The sequence below is a fragment of the Camelina sativa genome, chromosome 11 (genome assembly GCF_030686135.1).
Source record: "Camelina sativa cultivar CO46 ecotype springtype chromosome 11, ASM3068613v1".
Taxonomy (NCBI): Eukaryota; Viridiplantae; Streptophyta; class Magnoliopsida; order Brassicales; family Brassicaceae; genus Camelina; species Camelina sativa.
In genome coordinates this window covers 36,422,326-36,440,370 of record NC_141890.1, presented here as the reverse complement: position 1 = coordinate 36,440,370, position 18,045 = coordinate 36,422,326, and the positions used below count along the sequence as shown (strand labels likewise).

The following is an 18,045-nucleotide window of genomic DNA, read 5'->3' as shown; positions in this document are numbered from 1 at the left end:
GAAATTGAACCAATAGAACCATAGAGTAAAACTTGGTCTTCGTGGGATTCGACCCCTAAGTACTACTTCTTTGCTGTGCACTTGCAGTAGGAAAATAGGGTTTAAAACTCTGTGTATCACATGACATACACTTTCCCCCCAAAGGCACCTCCATTGCTTTAAGTAGGCTCCTGGTCATCTCCATCAAAGTTTTGTTTTCTTCTCTCCACCACACCATTTGGTTGTGGAGTATAAGGGGTTGTTAAATGACGAGTGATCCCAGCAGATTCAAAAAAAATCATTAAACTCTCTTGATGTGAATTCTCCTCTCTATATGTTCTAAGAGTTTTGATAACTCTTCCAAGATCCTTCTCTACAACACTTTTGAATGCTTTGAAACTTCCAAACGCATCACTCTTCTTCTTTATCAAGATAGACCACATGTATCTTGAAAAATCATCAATAATAACAAATATATACCCATTATTTGCGAGTGTTGCAGGTGATATAGGACCAGCAGGTCCATGTGAAGCAGTTCTAACGACTCTGAGGCTTGAAATAATGCAGCTCTTGGGAACAGTTGTCGAGTTTGCTTACCAACTAAGCATGATTCACACAACAAATTTTCCTCTCTAACATCAGACAAGTCGTGAACCATTTTGGCTGAAACATAGCCTTAATAGTTTTAAAGCTGATGTGTCCAAGTCGAGCATGCCACTTCCATGTATTGTCTTCTAGTCGTAAGAGCAGTGACGTCGGTCTGCCAATCTTGAGACTGATTTTGTAAAGGCGATTTTAGGATCGCATTACTTTCACCAAAAACCTCTCGTTTGGATTGTGAACAGTAAGGTAATCACGTCTCATTCGAACATCACAACCTACCACCGTTGCTTGTCCTAGGCTTAGAATGTTGCTCTTTAGGTCAGGGATATAGTAGATATCATACACAAGAATTTGCTCACAATTCTTGCTCTTAAACAGAATCGATCTTTTGCCTTCAATATCCACACATGATCAATCTCCAAATTTGAATTTTCCTTTTATATTCCTGTTAAGTTCTGAAAAATAAGTCTTGTTTCCTGTCATATGGTTACTTGCCCCATTGTCGAGATACCACATACCCTCCTCTTTTGTAGTTCTTAGGTATGAGTTTATCTTCATTAAAGAAAATGACTTCGTGCATGTACAAAGTTAGGTTCTTCAATAGATTGTCCAAGTGATGCTGCTTGTGGTTCTATCTCTGATAGTTTTTCTGCAAAACTATCAACCTTGTCTGAATCCGCATCCTTAGTTTCTCGAAATCAGACATTAGAGTCTGCAAACATGCCTCCTTGACACGATCAGCTCCCAGGTTCCGCGACTTGATTGATTATAAGCAAATATCTTCAGGTGAAGGTAGATCACCTACTTGTAGTATAAGAGATTTTGGGATAGATTGGAATAATAGTGTTATTGCAACATCATTCTTGTCTGAATCGGTTGAACCTAGTTCTATTGTCTCCTAGAATTTTTTAATATGCAGTATAACCTTCATCTTCATAGACCATACCGTGTAGTTCGTAGAGGTGGACATTGTATGGAACAGCCTTGTCCAACTCCTTTGGACGTGTTATGGCTGTAAGATCGCCGATTTTTTAGGATTAAATCCACTCCTTGGATTGATTAAACCTTTAGGCTCTGATATAAAATAAAAGGTAAACTTTGATTACAAAAAAATAACTCTCTGTATTGATGTTTAGAAAATCTTTATCTCAAAACTAAACACTTCTCAAGCTCTCTTTTAATCTCATATCAATGTCACAACTCAACACTTGATATATATAGAGGCTTTCTTACTCTTATTCCTATTAGGATTTAGAACTAGATAACTCCTAATTCTAATTGGGATTGTCTTGAGTCTCTCCCTTATCCATATCTCTCCTTTGTAAAGATAACTTGTACTCTAAGCTTCAAAGCTTATCCAACAAGAACTTCTCACACAAGCAATATTGGGGACACGTGAAGCACAGATCATGATCGTTGTTGCACCGGATGAGATTGTGGTGAATAGCTCCAAAGCCTTTGGGACCATTAATGACAGATAAGACGGTATTTGCCAACCCATCACCTCTAATGATCAACAGATTCCGACCGCAGTTAATCAGAATGGTTCCAAGAGATTAAAACCCAAGTCATCGCCTTCTTCTTCCTCAGCTGCGGTTAAGAGATAGAACATGAACATGAGGTTCTACTCAGTGCCACAACCTGAACAATATTGTTCGTTAATATGCGAAGGGAACAAGTTGCAAAATATTCAAGAATATTTCATTTATAATAAAATGGAAGTACACAACATTATTTTGTAGACTATATAATTTTAATAAATTAGTTACAAATAGGTTATACATTAATTGATAGATTAATTGGTTATATATTAAATAGTGGATGCAACCTTAATTTATTTTTGGAAGATTTTATTACTAGATCACGTTGTTTCCGAAAATCTTAAAGAGAATATTCTAAAGAATCATATTGGTCCTATTCTTTTTAGCGTCGCTCGATGAGCGATAGCGACTAAAAAAAGAAGACAAAAACAACATCTTAATCAATTTAATAATCGTTGCAACTGGGAAAGGAGTCGCCATTACTGTTGAGATGACCAACGACAACTGTCGTTTGAAATTCCAGAGACTCCGCTTTCATCTCCGCGTCACTTTTCTCTCACTTTAGCGACTAGTCCGTCATCATCGTTTTGCTTTTGCAGTGTCGTTTTGCTTTGTTGATTGACGTTATCATCATCGTTCCTCTTTTAAATTTTCGATTGCTGTCGCTAACCTAGCGATTAGTAAAAGAACAGGCTCATTATCTAACTTACCATATTAATTTCTTTTATTAAATTATTCATCAAATAAAATCTTTTGATATCTAACTTAACATATTAATTTGTTAATTATCATTATACTTCACATCTCATTTTTATATATGAGTCTATTTTGTGAAACAAATAAATTATCATATTATTTATTATAATTAAAAAATAGTTTTATTTCTGGATATACCATAAGTTAATTTTTAAAAACAAATATAAATTGTTCAATCTATAAAATATTCAACTTTTAGTAATATTATTCTTTAAAAATAATATCAATTGAATTAAAAATTTTACTGAGTAACGGATCAAAATTTGAATATTTAAATTCAATTTCATATTTTTTTTGTTGAATTTGATATTTTATATAACATATTAAACTTTAAATAATTTATTTTAAAATATTTTTAATATATTGAAACTTGATATAAAAGTTAGAAACTATAAACACTCTAAAATGATATGTTATAGCAATGTCAATAATATGTCACTATAATATGAAAAAAAATTCATGAACCCAAGTATATTAAAAAAAAGTATAACAATATATTATAAAACTCATAATATAATAACTAGCTTTTTAAAAACAAAATTTACAAAATTATGTCTTATAATGACATTCAATTCATGATGTAGAATATACATTTTTGGAATAACTTCACATACATAAACTAATACAACATATTAAAATTTTATTTAAAATATAAAATATACAAAATTTCGTATAAAAAAAAATTTTAACCAGTGTTATAGCACGAATACTTATCTAGAATCATTAACAATATAAAACTTATAAAATATTTTTTTTTCGAGCCATCATATTTAACGTATGATTTTATTGCATTATCTAAAAAAAAATAAAAACAATTACATAAATTATATTTTATATAAAAATTACAATATAAATAAAATGAATTTCAACTTGTGCTCTAGCAAGGGTCTTAATCTAGTTTAATAATCATTTTGATGTACACGCTCCACAAAAATGTTTAGTTTGGAAAAGATATCATAGTAATATATATATATATATATATATATATATATATTCTTTATAAGGCATATATAAATAATATCATGTACATTTCATATATAATTTAATGAAAATTTTATTTTACATACAAAACATTTTATTTTATAACCTACGCATCGCGTGGGTAACTTTCTAGTATACTAGATAAGGATCCGTCCGATGTGCGGGTTTAAAGTTTTATAAATAACGTTATTGATAAGTTTTATTTTTGCAAGAATATACTGATTTATATTCATTTACAAATCTTTTATGTATGTTACCATTGAAAATGTATTTTTTACACCTAAATATATTGTATGTTACAAATACATTCTTTACCACTACCTAGAAAATGTCTGTATGAACACATTAAGTAAACTATTATCTGTTTTTTTACTTTCATTTTTGCATAGTTTTTTTAAATACTAAAATTATTGGCTCAAAAAACATTTTAAATAAAAAAGATATTACATAGTATACTAATCAATGATGTAACATCATAATAGTGTATGACCAACCATGGAGAGAACCTCGGTTCCGCCCTCCTTCTTTATGGAGAGAACCTTGCGTCTAACCTCCTCCACCATGGAGAGAACCTTGGCTCGACCTTCCTCCCTTGAGAAGATAACCTTGCGTCAAGCATCCTCCACCATAGAGAGAACATCGGCTCTGCTTTCCTGATGTGTAGAGAGAACATGTTCATGTATTTTAGCTATCTCAAAATAGCTTGCCCCAGCTACCAATGAAACTAAAGACCATTTTCTAACGTCATAAATTTTTTTGATAATAACTAATGTTAAATTTTCTAATGTATTCGTGAAAGTATCTTTGACACACCATGATGTAGCCTTTGTATATGGAACGCCCCGACTGCCACCTTGCTTAGTGAGCGCCATGTCCACTCCCAATCCATGGGGCCACCTTCCTCAGTGGGCCCCACGTCTATTTTTAGTTTAAGCTCACCCATATCTGACGATCGGTTTGTTACGTTTGGGAGGCTTTAAATACTTACCCTTATAAATCACCATATGATCTTTTCTTATATTTTGTCCTCACTCGCACAGTTCCGACAATCACTTCCCGAAAATTCATCCATCCTGAAACTAATTCAGCTCAAGCATGCTTAATTCTGGAGTTTTCTCATAACCCTTGATCCAAAAGTATAGTTCACTTTGGTGACATAGGTGGCCAAATCAATTCTTTTAAACCTATCTGCAAACCAGGGTGTCACAGTTTCCGAACTCCTATGGATATATCAACAACAATTTATGTTTATCAATCAATCTATCTATGTTTGTTGTAAGCTTGTATTTGATTAACATGTTTTATCTAACCATTAGGTTGATGAGCTTCTATTCTTTATCTCCCTCTGAGATTGAATGAATGGTAACAATTATGGTTGCACCAAAAGGGTCTATGACCAACCAATCAAGGTTGAAAAAATAAATATAATTTGACATAAATAAAGAAATAATAGTAAATTAGAATCACGATAATATATGGATTCTAAATAATTAAATAAAACAATCTAAAAATACTACATTAAATTTTAAAATACAGTATTCGAAAAAGAAGACGCATATATTAATCTTATTTTTGGTTAATACATTAATCTTACATATACAAACTGAAAAAAAAAAAGAGAAAGTAGGAGAAATTTTTTGTTTAAAAAATAAGAAAAATTTCCTTTTCTTTTAAAAAAGTTTTACCAATAGAACAAAGTTGAAAGCAATATTTTTCAATGAAGTATTTTGTAAGATAGAAATGATGAGAAAATCTATATTTATATAGAAGTGAGTATTCACAAAATTTAAATTAATAATTAACTGTATATTTTTCTTAATCTCATTTCTAGTTTTTTTGTAGAATTAATAACATAAAATTAAAAAATAGGTAAATAATGTTATAATTTTAAATTTTGCAAAATATATATATATATATATATAATCTCCTTATAATTATTAAAAAACTTTTAATTTTTGTAATTTTTTAATAAATATATTGTTTCATTATTAATATTGTTAAAACAAAATATTTTGTTTTTGTTGTAATCTCATATTTTTCTCCTATTAAATATTAACTTTTACCCATGTCAAAATTTTATAAACTTGACACATATCAAAATCTTGTTAATGGCTAACTTTCAAAACCCAATTTTATATAATATGATATATATTTAAATTATGTTATATGTTTTTATTGTTTTGCTTTGGATATCAAAGTCTAATAGCAGTTTTATTTATAATAATAAACTGTTTAATGAAAACATAATTAAGAAAAAACGTCTGAAAACTGAATGCAAAAATAAAATCTAAAAATCTGACAAAACACAAAATAATTCTAACAAAATCCGATAAACAAGCAAAACAAAAGGAAAATAATTAAATTTCTAAATAACAATCTTCTCCTGGATTGTCTCCGGTTTAGTTTCGCCGGAAAGCTCCTCAAGTGATATCCCCTTAGGCTCCGGGATTGTAAGATACGTGATAAGCAAGCCAGCAAGATTGATACCACCCATGATGTATAACGTCCTACTCATCCCCAAAGCTTTAACCAAAGCAGCAAACCCGAATGAACCAACCATCGCACCGGCTTTACCTGATGCGGCTGAGATACCGTGACAAGTCGACCTAAGCCTAGCCGGAAAGATCTCAGCAGGGACAATGAACGTAGTTGCATTAGGTCCAAAATTGGAAAAGAAAAAGGTCAAAGAGTAGAAAACCACGAAACCAATCCTGTTAGCTGGTAAGGTCCAATGGTGGTACGGTATAGCTAAAACGAACATGAAGATGGTCATCATCGCGAAACCAATTATCTGAATCCAGTACCGTCCCATCCTGTCGATAAGACCGACAGTGAAATAGTAACCAGGAACGGTGCTGCAACAAGCGATTATGGTTTGAGCCCTAGCGATCATGAAGAGCTCTTGGAGTGCGTTCATGACTTTTGCCGGAGGTAACCATCCAATGGTTGTAAAGATATCCTTCTGGAACAAGTTTTGGCTGTAGAAAGCAATGTCGAGGAGGAACCATGTGGAGGCTGTTCCGAATAGGTGGAGGCCGTGACGGCAAAGGAACTTCTTGGAGAACAAACCAAACTCGTCTGAGGAAACTCTAGCTTGGTCATGCTTCGCGGAAGAGGCTTCGATGTCCACGTTGAGAACCTTGGTCATATCGGAAGCAGCTTTATCAGCGTTCTTGGAAACTAGAGCGGTGTAACGAGCGGTTTCAGGCATCTTCATCCGCCAGTAGTACGTCAAGAGAGCTGGTAAGGCGCCGACCATCAGGATGATCCTCCACACGTAATCCGCCTGTGGGACGGTGGAGGCTGCACCGTCCAATACATAGGCCCGAGATGGAAACTTCCTCTCGAAAAGAGCCGAGACAAGTAACGAAACCCCTCCTGCGGCAAGGATCCCAACTCCTTGCATAGAGAAAACACCTGCTATGAAAGCTCCACGAGTACGTTTGTTGGCATACTCGGACATGATCGTAGCCGAGAGTGGATAGTCACCACCGATGCCAAACCCAAGCCAGAAGCGGAAGAAGCAGAGAGTTACCATGACGGTTTTTGGGTCATTTCCAAGGGAAAGACCAGAACAAATGGAGCATATGGTCATGATCAAGAGTGTCAAACCATAGACTCTCTTACGTCCGAGCTTGTCACCAAGACACCCGAAGAAAATCTGTCCGAGAAACGTTCCGGCGAAGGCCACACCGCTCACGGCCGCAGAGATGCCGTCAGGGAGGCTTCCGGGAGAGGATGAGCCAGGAACCTGATAGTAGATTCGGCCAAGGAGCTTCGTGATGAGGGATATCACGAAGAGATCGTATGAGTCTGTAAAGAAACCCATACCGGAGACTACCACCGCCTTGACGTGGTACCATTGAGTCTTTGCAGCGTCAAGAGCTTTCAAAATGCTTCCATGTTCTTCGTTAGTCATGGCGATATTTTGTTCTGCTCTCTTAACTCTGAAAATAAAATAAAAGTGACAAGAACTGTTACAACATATATAGAGAAAGTTGTTGTAACAAACTAGTAGCAAAATTCTAGTTTATAAGGATTTCGAATTTAGTAGCAATATCTTTCTGCCTACATTTAAGGAAATCAAAACTATCAACAAACTATTCCAAAAAATTAGAGATTCGAGACTTGTACTGAAAAAATGCGATAAAAAATATTTAACACAGAAAGATCATGCCATGGTTCTTTCATGCAACATTCATGATTCATTGAACAAATTAGTTGCCGTAAAGAAACATCTGACTATAGTTGCAAACAAATATATGTATCGAAATTATAACTACATATAATGGACGTACGAAGGTGATTACCAACAAGGGAGATCTCGAAACACTCGTTTGCTTTTGGCTGACTACTGTTGAAGATTAATTGTTAGGGTTTATTCTTTATAGCTTTATATATCTTATAGACAAGAAAATGAGAACACAAATGGCATATTCTTTTAGAAAAAGAATATAATTACCGCGAGAGTGGAAAATTAAGAGAGCATAATGCCATAATTTTATATATAAAAAAAGACAATTTAATCATTTTTGTTGCGATCCATTCTAACAAAGTTGATTCTAACAAACAACAAATATTACCATTAAAAGATTACTGAGAATATTCCCAGTAAAAGAATTACAAACAACAAATGTTACCAGTAAAAGAAATATGATATATATTTTTAGAGTTTTTACACATTAACGAAAACTTAATATTTAGTTATATATACATCATTTTGTAGTAAATAATTTCCAGTAATTTTACACCAATGGTAATTTTGTAAATTCAAAATTTTCAATGAATATATCTTGAAATTTACAATTTCATGTTATATATTAATCATTTCGCTTCACTTTAAGTGATGTTTAGCAAATAAAAATGTGTTTCATTTTAAATAATGTTTTCAACTTTCTTCTATGCAACAAGTTAAATTATTTAATTTTTTTGACCAATCATATTTTACGTTATGTTTTAATTAATTTTATTTAATGGTTTTTTTTATATTAAAGAGGTAAATTAAATAAAATTATATGTTTTTTAATTTGTGCATAGAAACCATGACCATCCGGTCCACCCCTGAGTATTTATTAAAAAAAAATATCGAACCTTTAAATAGATATATTATTTCACGGAATGGTGGTTATTTACTTCGTTACGTTAATGCCTTAATGGGCTGTAAATCGCAAGTTTTTTTTTGCCTGTTAACGCCTGAAGAAGATACACTTGGTTTAATCTTCTAATTTCAGAAGAAACAAAAAAAATGTGAGGCCGAAAAATAAATATGAAATGAGGCCCGAGAAAATATATATATATATATATATATATATATATATATATATATATATATTAATTAAGCCTTGCAATTAGAGGAGGAAGCTCCAATCCAGGACGAGAACGTTGAGCCGATTTCGAAAATTGTTGAAAAGATTTCAACAAATTAAACCATAGATATGCAGGATACACCACTTCTTGTAAACATCATACCAAACAAATTAAACGAGACAAAACCAAACATGGCACTCCAAATAATGAAATCAAAAATAGAAAAATACAATTAGTTTCATTGTCACAAATCAGTGACTATTTTTCGTCCGGGCTAACCTCAGTCTCACCAGAGAGTTCTTCGAGGGACTTGCCCTTTGGCTCTGGGACAAGGAATGTGAAGAGCATACCAACAAAATTAATAACACCAAGCATGATCAATGAGTTCTTGACTCCAATACCCGGTGGGTAACCTGCGTCCGTCTTCTTTGGATCCTGTGATTGAGCCGCATAGAGGAACCCGAAGGCTCCAACAATGGCTCCAGCCTTACCTGTCGCGGCTGATATTCCATGGCATGTGGACCTTAGTCTGGCTGGGAAGATCTCAGCCGGGACAATGAAAGTGGTTGCATTTGGTCCAAAGTTAGCGAAGAAAAAGGTGAGGGAGTACATAATCACGAATCCAATACGGTTGTCTGGTTTGATCCAGTGGTTGTATGGGAAGGCAATGGCAAACATAAACACCGTCATGAAGAAGAATCCCATAAGTTGGATTGCAAACCTTCCCATGATATCAATAAATGCCACGGTGAACCAGTAACCTGGAACAGTACTACAAAGCGCGATAAGAGTCTGAGCCCTACCAATCTTGAAAACCTCGTGGATGGCGTTCATGGTGTCTGCCTTTGGGATCCATCCGATAGCCGAAAAGATATCCTTTTGGAACAAGTTTTGGCTGTAGAAGGCAATGTCAAGCAAGAACCAAGTAGAAGTACATCCGAGAAGGGGAAGACCATGGCGGCTAAGGAATTCCTTGGAGAACAAGCCATAGTTAAGTCTTGGGTCTTTAACGACATCCTCTGCCCTCTCTTCCATCTCAAGCTCCACTTGTAAAACCTTGGACATGTCTTGTGTGGCCTGTTTGATGTTCTTGGCAACCAAGGCGGTATACCGAGCAGTTTCAGGCATCTTCATACGCCAGTAGAAGGTCAAGGCTGCGGGTATAGCACCAAACATGACGATAATTCTCCAAATGTAATCAGCCTCAGGAGGCGTGGAGAGAAATCTGTCTTCCTTGTAGGTTGGTGATGGGAACTGCTTGTCAAAAATGGAAGATACTGCAAGTGCAACAAAACCTCCGGCCAGGATACCGATACCTTGCATGGCAAACACGGCTGCGATGAATGCCCCACGAGTCTTCTTGTTGGCATATTCAGACATGATTGTGGCTGAAAGAGGGTAGTCACCTCCGATACCGAATCCAAGCCAAAACCTATACATAACCAGTTAAAAAATTAAAACCTCACGTTGCAGTCGATAAATTTATTGATTCACCAAGTGTGTGTGTGTATGATACTATAATTGGATTGTACCTGAAGAAGCAAAGAGTGGTCATGACACCCTTGGCTTGGTTTCCGAAGGAGAGACCGGAAGCGATAGAACACACAATCATCATGATCAAAGTGAGTCCGTAAACTTTCTTTCGTCCAAGTTTGTCACCGAGCCATCCGAAGAATAGTTGACCAGCAAGGGTTCCACAGAGGGCCACACCGTTGACTGCCGCCGCAACATGAGGGGGTAGTGAGCCAGGTTTCTCTGATGCCGGATTGAAGTAGTACAGACGACCAAGGAGTTTTGTCACCAAGGACACGCAAAAGAGATCGTAGGCATCAGTAAAGAAACCCATACCGGCGATAACAATCGCCGTGAAATGGTAAAGTTGCGTCTTCGCAACATCGAGTGCCTTCAGCACTACGAGTTGTTGTTCAGCCATTGCCTTGAGCTCTGTGATAAAAAAAAGACAAATAATCCAATATTTCATGTCATCAATGGTCCCGATAAAATATCCTTAATTATTACTTTTGAAATATTATGGCACTTTCTTTTCCTGTTAATTCTAAGAACAGTGGATTTGACCTTTGGTGTGGCCAAAATTTTTTTTTGATAGGAAAAAGTCTCCTAGAACTTATTTAAAAAAGACAAAAAGAAAAAACTACACTCTGACACGGCGTGGATACGCAGACCCAGCCGCATCCGCCCGTAGCTCTGGCCAAAATTTTGTAAAAGAACAAAAGCTCTAAAAAACTGTCTTGTAGTTTATATTATATCTTAAGAAGAAAAATTAATAAAACCAACATGATAAGTTATTAAAAATAAATCAACGAAGGCAAGTATTATTCACCTTAACCAGCTTTGAAGGAGATTAAGAACTTCTAGGGAGAAAGAGAGAAGATATGTAGGTGACAAGAAATGAACAATTATGTTGGCAATTTATAGAGAAGAAGACTGCGAAGCACATTGAAATAGAAAAAATAATAGAGTATTCTAAAAAGAGAAAGAGATGTGAGCAAACGTGATCGCCTGCTTCTCTTCTTGACTATTTTGCTATTTTGTAAGTCATTTGGGTTTTTATGTCAATAATTGATTGGTTTTAAGCGGCAAAATAAACGCTGTTGTCTTATAGTCTAAATTGGACGTACATGATTAACCATGTGCAGATTATTATAAGTTTTACAATTTGAACTAGATGGTTATCCGTGCTTTACTGCAAGGGAAAATGTTTACGTAAGTTTTACTGTAATTATCAAATTACAAAAATAACAATAAAAGTTTTATTTGATTTATTTTATATATTTTAATAATTTTTTACATCTAATTTACTTATTTTCATATTTTAATTTTAATCCGTCTTAGTACATAATACAATGTTTAAGCTCGTGAATTATATAAATTTGGTAAATTTAAAAAGAAAATAAAATCTATTAGGCTTGGGCATTCGGATACCCATTCGGATTCCTATCGGATTTTTGGATTTTTAGATTTAGAGGTAGAAGACCTGTTTGGATACTTCTAGACTTCGGATTTGTGTCAGGTTTGGATCGAGTATTTTAGATTCGGATTATCCAAAGTTCTCAAAACTCAAATTTTAGTATCCAAATTTTTCAAAATTATTCAAAAATACCCAACTAAAAATTTAGAGTATTTTTTTTATCCAAATTTACTAAAAAATAGTTTACTCAAAAATATCTAAATAGCCAAAAATATGAATTTTTTGGACACTTACATTATTAAAATTATAAATATTACTAATATATTATTATCATATAATAATATTGTGGGTATATTTGGGTACCCGTTCGGATTCGGTTCAGATCAGATTCGGATTCGGGGTTTTGGATTTAGAGATTTGATACCCGTTTGAGTATTTTAAAACTTTGGATACAGGTTTGGATCGGGTTTTTCGGATACATATCAGATCCAGATATTTTGTCCAGAACTAAAACCCTTATTGAAGCGGTTATGTTTAGAAATCTCGATTTAACTTTTTAATTTATTTTTTTAGTTGTATATACAATATTGAATAAAAATATAAAATTTGCGATTTTTTAGATTTTAATAAAATGTCATTACGTTGATGTGCAATATGAAAAAATATTTAGTACATTAGATATAATTTTTTATATTTTAAAAATATAAGTAATGTTGTAGACTTGTATCTTAGTTTTAAAATATATATATCATTATTAAACGATTCAGGGATAAAATTATTTAATCTTAGTTTTATAAATAAAATTAAGTTTAATAATTGTTCTAAATAGTTTGTTATTGTTTCCTTAAATTTCTGAAACAATAAAAGAAATCTGTTAAATAATTTCAAAAATATTAGTTTATTATTTTTATAAACTAATATAAATTTTTTTTATTAATTTTTAAATTAATTAAAATAAAATGATATTTTTGTAATATGCCACATGAAAGTAATGTTAAATTTTTAACAATATTGCTTAAATAAATATATAGAAATATGAGCAACTTTCAAATTAGAACCTATCCATTTGTAATATTAAATTTCTAATTCTAGTATTTTGATGATTTCGGATTCTTGGAAATCGGAATATTGTATTTATGAGTTGACGAAGATGCATTGCACCTGCAAATTGAGAAAAAAAAAATTATGAGTTGGTATAATATTTGTTTCCCCCTAATTTATGGTAGCTCAAGTGGTTGAAGACATCATAATTCAAGTTTTTTTCCATGGTGATATTAACCATGGGGGAGTACTACCGAAGATGCCTTAGCACCAGAATACCTAGTTTTGCCAATGTTTGTGTAGTTGGGTCATAGGACTTCAAGATAGCAAAAATAAATTTTCAGAAATAGCAAAAAAATATGGTATACCAGTTTTGCATTGTATATTTTACATCAATCAACTGGTATACCATATTATAAACTGACCTCTACCTATTTAATTGAAAGCCGAAAACTCACGCTAACAAATATAGTTTTTATATATTTCTGTCTGATTCTGACTTTGCAATTATTGTTTTAAAGATATATAAAAGTTCATTTAACGAAATCAATATAATGAGTGTTGTAAATTCTTAATCTCACCGCTTCTTTAAGTTATATGTTTTTATAATTTTTTTCATTGTTTTACAAATGAGGAAGTTAAACATACTGTATTAAGTGTTCTAGAAAAAAAAAAACATATTAAGTGTTCTCAATCTTTCAATTTTCTACGTAAAATTGTTGTTTAACTCCCTAACAATTAGTTCTCCTATAATATCGTTCAACTTCAACAGAAAGCAAAATCTTGTTAAAGTTAATCAGTTGAACTAATATTTTAAATATAAAACTTAATTAAAATAAAAATTTGGGGTTTTGGTCTTTCTACATAAACTTTGTATCAATCTAGAAATGAGATACGATAGTAGTTTATTGAGTTATTTTACCCAAATTTGTGTCAATCTAGTGAATTTTCACTTAAATATTTCAAAAAAAAAAAATCTCAAAATAACTAAAAATCGAAGGAGTAATAGTATAGTTTACCAATATAAAGTCAGAAAGATTCCGAATTTCTAAATCGATGTACTTTTTTGTTTTGTTTTCGGGTACTCGAATCGAATCGTTCAACTCTAATAGCTGACATTTGAGGAGTGACAATCTGGATATATATTGTCATGAAGATAAGTTATTTATTAGCAAAAGTCAAAATCATTATTAAAATGAAGCATATTCGCAAAACATAGGATATTCGCGAGGGCATATGCAGATATACTCGATTTAATATACAAGTTCTTGTCTTAGTGGACTTACATAGTTGTTATCTTATTTTATACATATATACAGCCAATTTAAGGATTGATTATCGACCGATCCAACTGATACCAAAAAATAAAATATTATTTGGTTTAAATTGATTCATTGTTTGCTTTGTAATTTATTTCTTCCAACAAAAAGGTAAATAAGTGGAGACTTTGATCATATGTACATAAAAATAGTTTATATGCTTAGTTTTAACTAAAGATAGACTTGATTGCGTCTTATAGAAGCAAATAACAAATTAATCAATACCATAATGAACACCAAGTATCGATCGATTACAATTTGTCACACAGAAAAACAAAAGTAGAGTTGCAGATTACAATATCACAACTTTCACGTCACGCATGGCACAGAAAGTAAAAAATCAATAAAAGAAGAATTAGCAAACAATATGATAGCATGATTATTTATCAACCTCAGCCTCTCCGGAAAGTTCTTCTAGGGACTTGCCCTTGGGCTCAGGGACGAGGAATGTGAAAAGCATACCAATAAAGTTAATAACACCAAGCATGATCAATGAGTTCTTAACTCCAATGCCTGGTGGGTATCCAGCATCAACCTTGCTCTTGTCCTGTGGTTGAGCTGCGTATAGGAACCCAAAGGCTCCAACGATGGCTCCAGCTTTCCCTGTCGCGGCTGATATACCGTGGCATGTAGACCTTAGCCTGGCTGGGAAGATCTCAGCAGGGACAATAAAAGTGGTTGCATTTGGACCAAAGTTGGCAAAAAAGAACGTGAGAGAGTACATAACCACGAAACCGATACGGTTATCCGGTTTAATCCAATGGTTGTAAGGGAAGGCAATGGCAAACATAAACACAGTCATGAAAAAGAATCCCATTAGTTGGATTGCAAACCTTCCCATGATATCAATGAACGCGACTGTGAACCAGTAACCTGGAACAGTACTGCAAAGCGCGATGAGTGTCTGTGCCCTAGCAATCTTGAAAACCTCATGGATACCATTCATGGTGGCTGCCTTTGGAATCCATCCGATGGCCGAAAAAATATCCTTTTGGAACAAGTTTTGGCTGTAGAAGGCAATGTCAAGCAAGAACCAAGTGGAGGTACACCCAAGGAGTGGAAGCCCATGACGTTTCAAGAATTCCTTGGAGAACAAGCCATAGTTGAGTTTGGGGTCATCATCCCTTTCTTCAACCTCAAGCTCCACTTGTAAGACTTTGGACATGTCTTGTGTGGCTTGTTTGATGTTCTTGGCGACTAAAGCAGTGTAACGAGCAGTTTCAGGCATCTTCATACGCCAATAGTAGGTCAATGCGGCAGGTAGAGCACCAAACATGACAATGATACGCCAAATGTAATCAGCTTGAGGGGGAGTTGAGAGAAACCTGTCTTGCTCATAGGTGGGCGATGGGAAATTTTTGTCGAAAATGGAAGAAACTGCAAGTGCCACAAAACCTCCAGCCAAGATACCAATGCCTTGCATGGCGAAGACGGCGGCGATGAAAGCCCCACGAGTCTTCTTGTTAGCGTATTCAGACATGATTGTGGCAGAAAGAGGGTAGTCACCTCCGATACCGAATCCCAACCAAAACCTACGAACAATCGTTTAATATTTTAGACCTCATCAGGTCGAAACCTGACTGACCCTTTAAAGCCACTATAAAACTATTGATAAACGATGCGTATCATAAGTGGGTTACCTGAAGAAGCAAAGGGTGGTCATGACACCTTTGGCATGGCTTCCGAATGAGAGACCCGAAGCAACAGAGCACACGATCATCATGATCAAAGTGATACCGTAGACTTTTTTCCGTCCAAGTTTGTCACCGAGCCATCCAAAGAAGAGCTGACCAGCAAGGGTCCCACAGAGGGCCACGCCGTTAACCGCAGCCGCAACATGAGGGGGAAGGGAGCCAGGCTTTGCTGACTCTGGATTGAAGTAGTAGAGGCGGCCTAGGAGCTTAGTCACCAAGGACACACAAAAAAGATCATAGGCATCCGTAAAGAAACCCATACCGGCGATGACAATAGCTGTGAAATGGTATAGTTGCGTCTTCGCAACATCTAGTGCTTTTAACACTCCAAGTTGTTGATCGGCCATCTCAGGTTTTTGTCTCCCCTGCATTCACGCACAAAACTTTAAACTTTTGCGATGATATATTTTTTTCTTATATGTGTGTATGTAATACTATATATATAGGGTTTTAATATGTTATATGAAGACGTTCTGATCCTCCGGTCGGATAGGAGTAAAAACTAGGTTGACTCTTTATCACGGTCTTTTAAGAAAGACAAACGAGAAAAATGTCTTTAATTAGGAGACAACATTTTTTTGTTTCTTTTCTGAAAGATTTCTTAGGAGACAACATGTTAAATTACTAGTCTACTACATTATCTTATATAAGCTTCTAAAGATGATGTTAAAAGTAAAATATCTGTATATATACTAACCTTCTCGACCGTTAAGTTAGTAACCTGTAAGAGGGAGAGATAGAGAGAGAGAGAGAGGGAGAGGAGAAAGAGAGACTGAAGAGATTGTACTGTTGGAATGAGTGAAAAAATGTTGGGAATTTATAGAACATATGTGGGGTTGATATGCGGTATCTTTTAGGAGGTATATACTCTCTTGCTTTTCCCGCACGGCCACACGCACAGACACATATATATATATACACTATAATGTTAGCAAAGTTTGTTTATTTAATTAAAAATGCTAGTTTCAAAAAGTGGTATTGGTTTTTGGGAATATTTGTTAGATGTTCATTAAAACTTGTTAATAATGTGTTTTGGTCAATTACATAAAAAATTTCTCTGTGTTCATATTTATTTTTAGAAAACATTTCTTTTAAGTTGAGTTTATTAGTTTTTGAAACAATTCAAGCTGTTTTTTTAACGTAATATTTAATTAGTAATTTCATACTCACTAACAAACCTAGCAATATTCAATTCAAACAGCAGAAATAACAACAGTAATAAACCATCAACTATCTAACAACGAACTCCAATAACGAATAGCAAATTATTATTCCAACATAAACCAATAAAAAATCAACTAACAAAGTCTTAAAACATTAAACCAACATCCTAGTAATATTTTAACGACCCGACTCTAGCAACTTAACAGAAGTCAGATATCAACCAAGCGAGCCACTAGAACATCATTTTCTTTATCGCCTTGTTTACAAAATCACGTTTTGCGTTTACCTGCACCACAAACAACAACTGAGATGCGTGGGTATTATCACAAATACTTAGTTATGCGATCCTCCCATCTACTGGACTATACACAAACAATACACAAATGCAAGCAAATCAGACAACTCTGAACACATGCGTCGTCGACGCGCCCTTGCATCAATCGACGCAAAGGTGTTGCATCGGTCCCTAGCTGCGTCGGCCGATGCACTCGTTGCATCGACCGATGCAACCTTGCGTCTCCATAAAATTCCTAGCTGCGTCGACCGATGCACTCCTTGCATCAATCGATGCAGTCGCGCGAAGCCTCGCCAAACACGATCTCTCTCAACTTCTCAAGGCTCCAACCGACGCTCCATCGTCTGTGTCGCCAAATCCGACCTCAACAGGCCACAACCACCACGACAACCAAGCACAAACCAACATACAAGCAATCAATCACCCAAAAACACAA

General features: G+C 34.5%; 3 protein-coding genes across 3 annotated transcripts; all 3 read right to left on the bottom strand.

The window, feature by feature from the left end:
* Positions 1-6,052: 6,052 nt before the first annotated feature.
* On the bottom strand, positions 6,053-8,247 carry LOC104725127 (putative inorganic phosphate transporter 1-6). Its single transcript, XM_010443732.2, has 2 exons — positions 8,171-8,247; positions 6,053-7,807 (listed from the first exon to the last, which is right to left on the bottom strand). The coding sequence occupies exon 2, from the start codon at positions 7,777-7,779 to the stop codon at positions 6,226-6,228; it is 1,554 nt and encodes a 517-aa protein (XP_010442034.1). The 5' UTR covers positions 7,780-7,807; positions 8,171-8,247; the 3' UTR covers positions 6,053-6,225.
* A 1,004-nt stretch (positions 8,248-9,251) lies between these two features.
* Positions 9,252-11,630, bottom strand: LOC104725126 (putative inorganic phosphate transporter 1-3). Its single transcript, XM_010443730.2, has 3 exons — positions 11,509-11,630; positions 10,700-11,111; positions 9,252-10,599 (listed from the first exon to the last, which is right to left on the bottom strand). The coding sequence occupies exons 2-3, from the start codon at positions 11,098-11,100 to the stop codon at positions 9,426-9,428; spliced, it is 1,575 nt and encodes a 524-aa protein (XP_010442032.1). The 5' UTR covers positions 11,101-11,111; positions 11,509-11,630; the 3' UTR covers positions 9,252-9,425.
* Positions 11,631-14,655: 3,025 nt separating this feature from the next.
* Positions 14,656-16,509, bottom strand: LOC104725125 (putative inorganic phosphate transporter 1-3). Its single transcript, XM_019232427.2, has 2 exons — positions 16,097-16,509; positions 14,656-15,988 (listed from the first exon to the last, which is right to left on the bottom strand). Exons 1-2 carry the CDS (start codon positions 16,495-16,497, stop codon positions 14,836-14,838), a joined length of 1,554 nt encoding a protein of 517 aa, XP_019087972.1. The 5' UTR covers positions 16,498-16,509; the 3' UTR covers positions 14,656-14,835.
* Positions 16,510-18,045: the final 1,536 nt, after the last annotated feature.

Coding starts and splice junctions, on each gene's coding strand:
- LOC104725127 (XM_010443732.2), bottom strand. CDS start 7,779: ATGACTAACGAAGAACATGGAAGCATTTTGAAAGCTCTTGACGCTGCA.
- LOC104725126 (XM_010443730.2), bottom strand. CDS start 11,100: ATGGCTGAACAACAACTCGTAGTGCTGAAGGCACTCGATGTTGCGAAG. Junction 10,600..10,699: donor ACCACTCTTTGCTTCTTCAG/GTACAATCCAAT, acceptor GGTTATGTATAG/GTTTTGGCTTGGATTCGGTA.
- LOC104725125 (XM_019232427.2), bottom strand. CDS start 16,497: ATGGCCGATCAACAACTTGGAGTGTTAAAAGCACTAGATGTTGCGAAG. Junction 15,989..16,096: donor ACCACCCTTTGCTTCTTCAG/GTAACCCACTTA, acceptor GATTGTTCGTAG/GTTTTGGTTGGGATTCGGTA.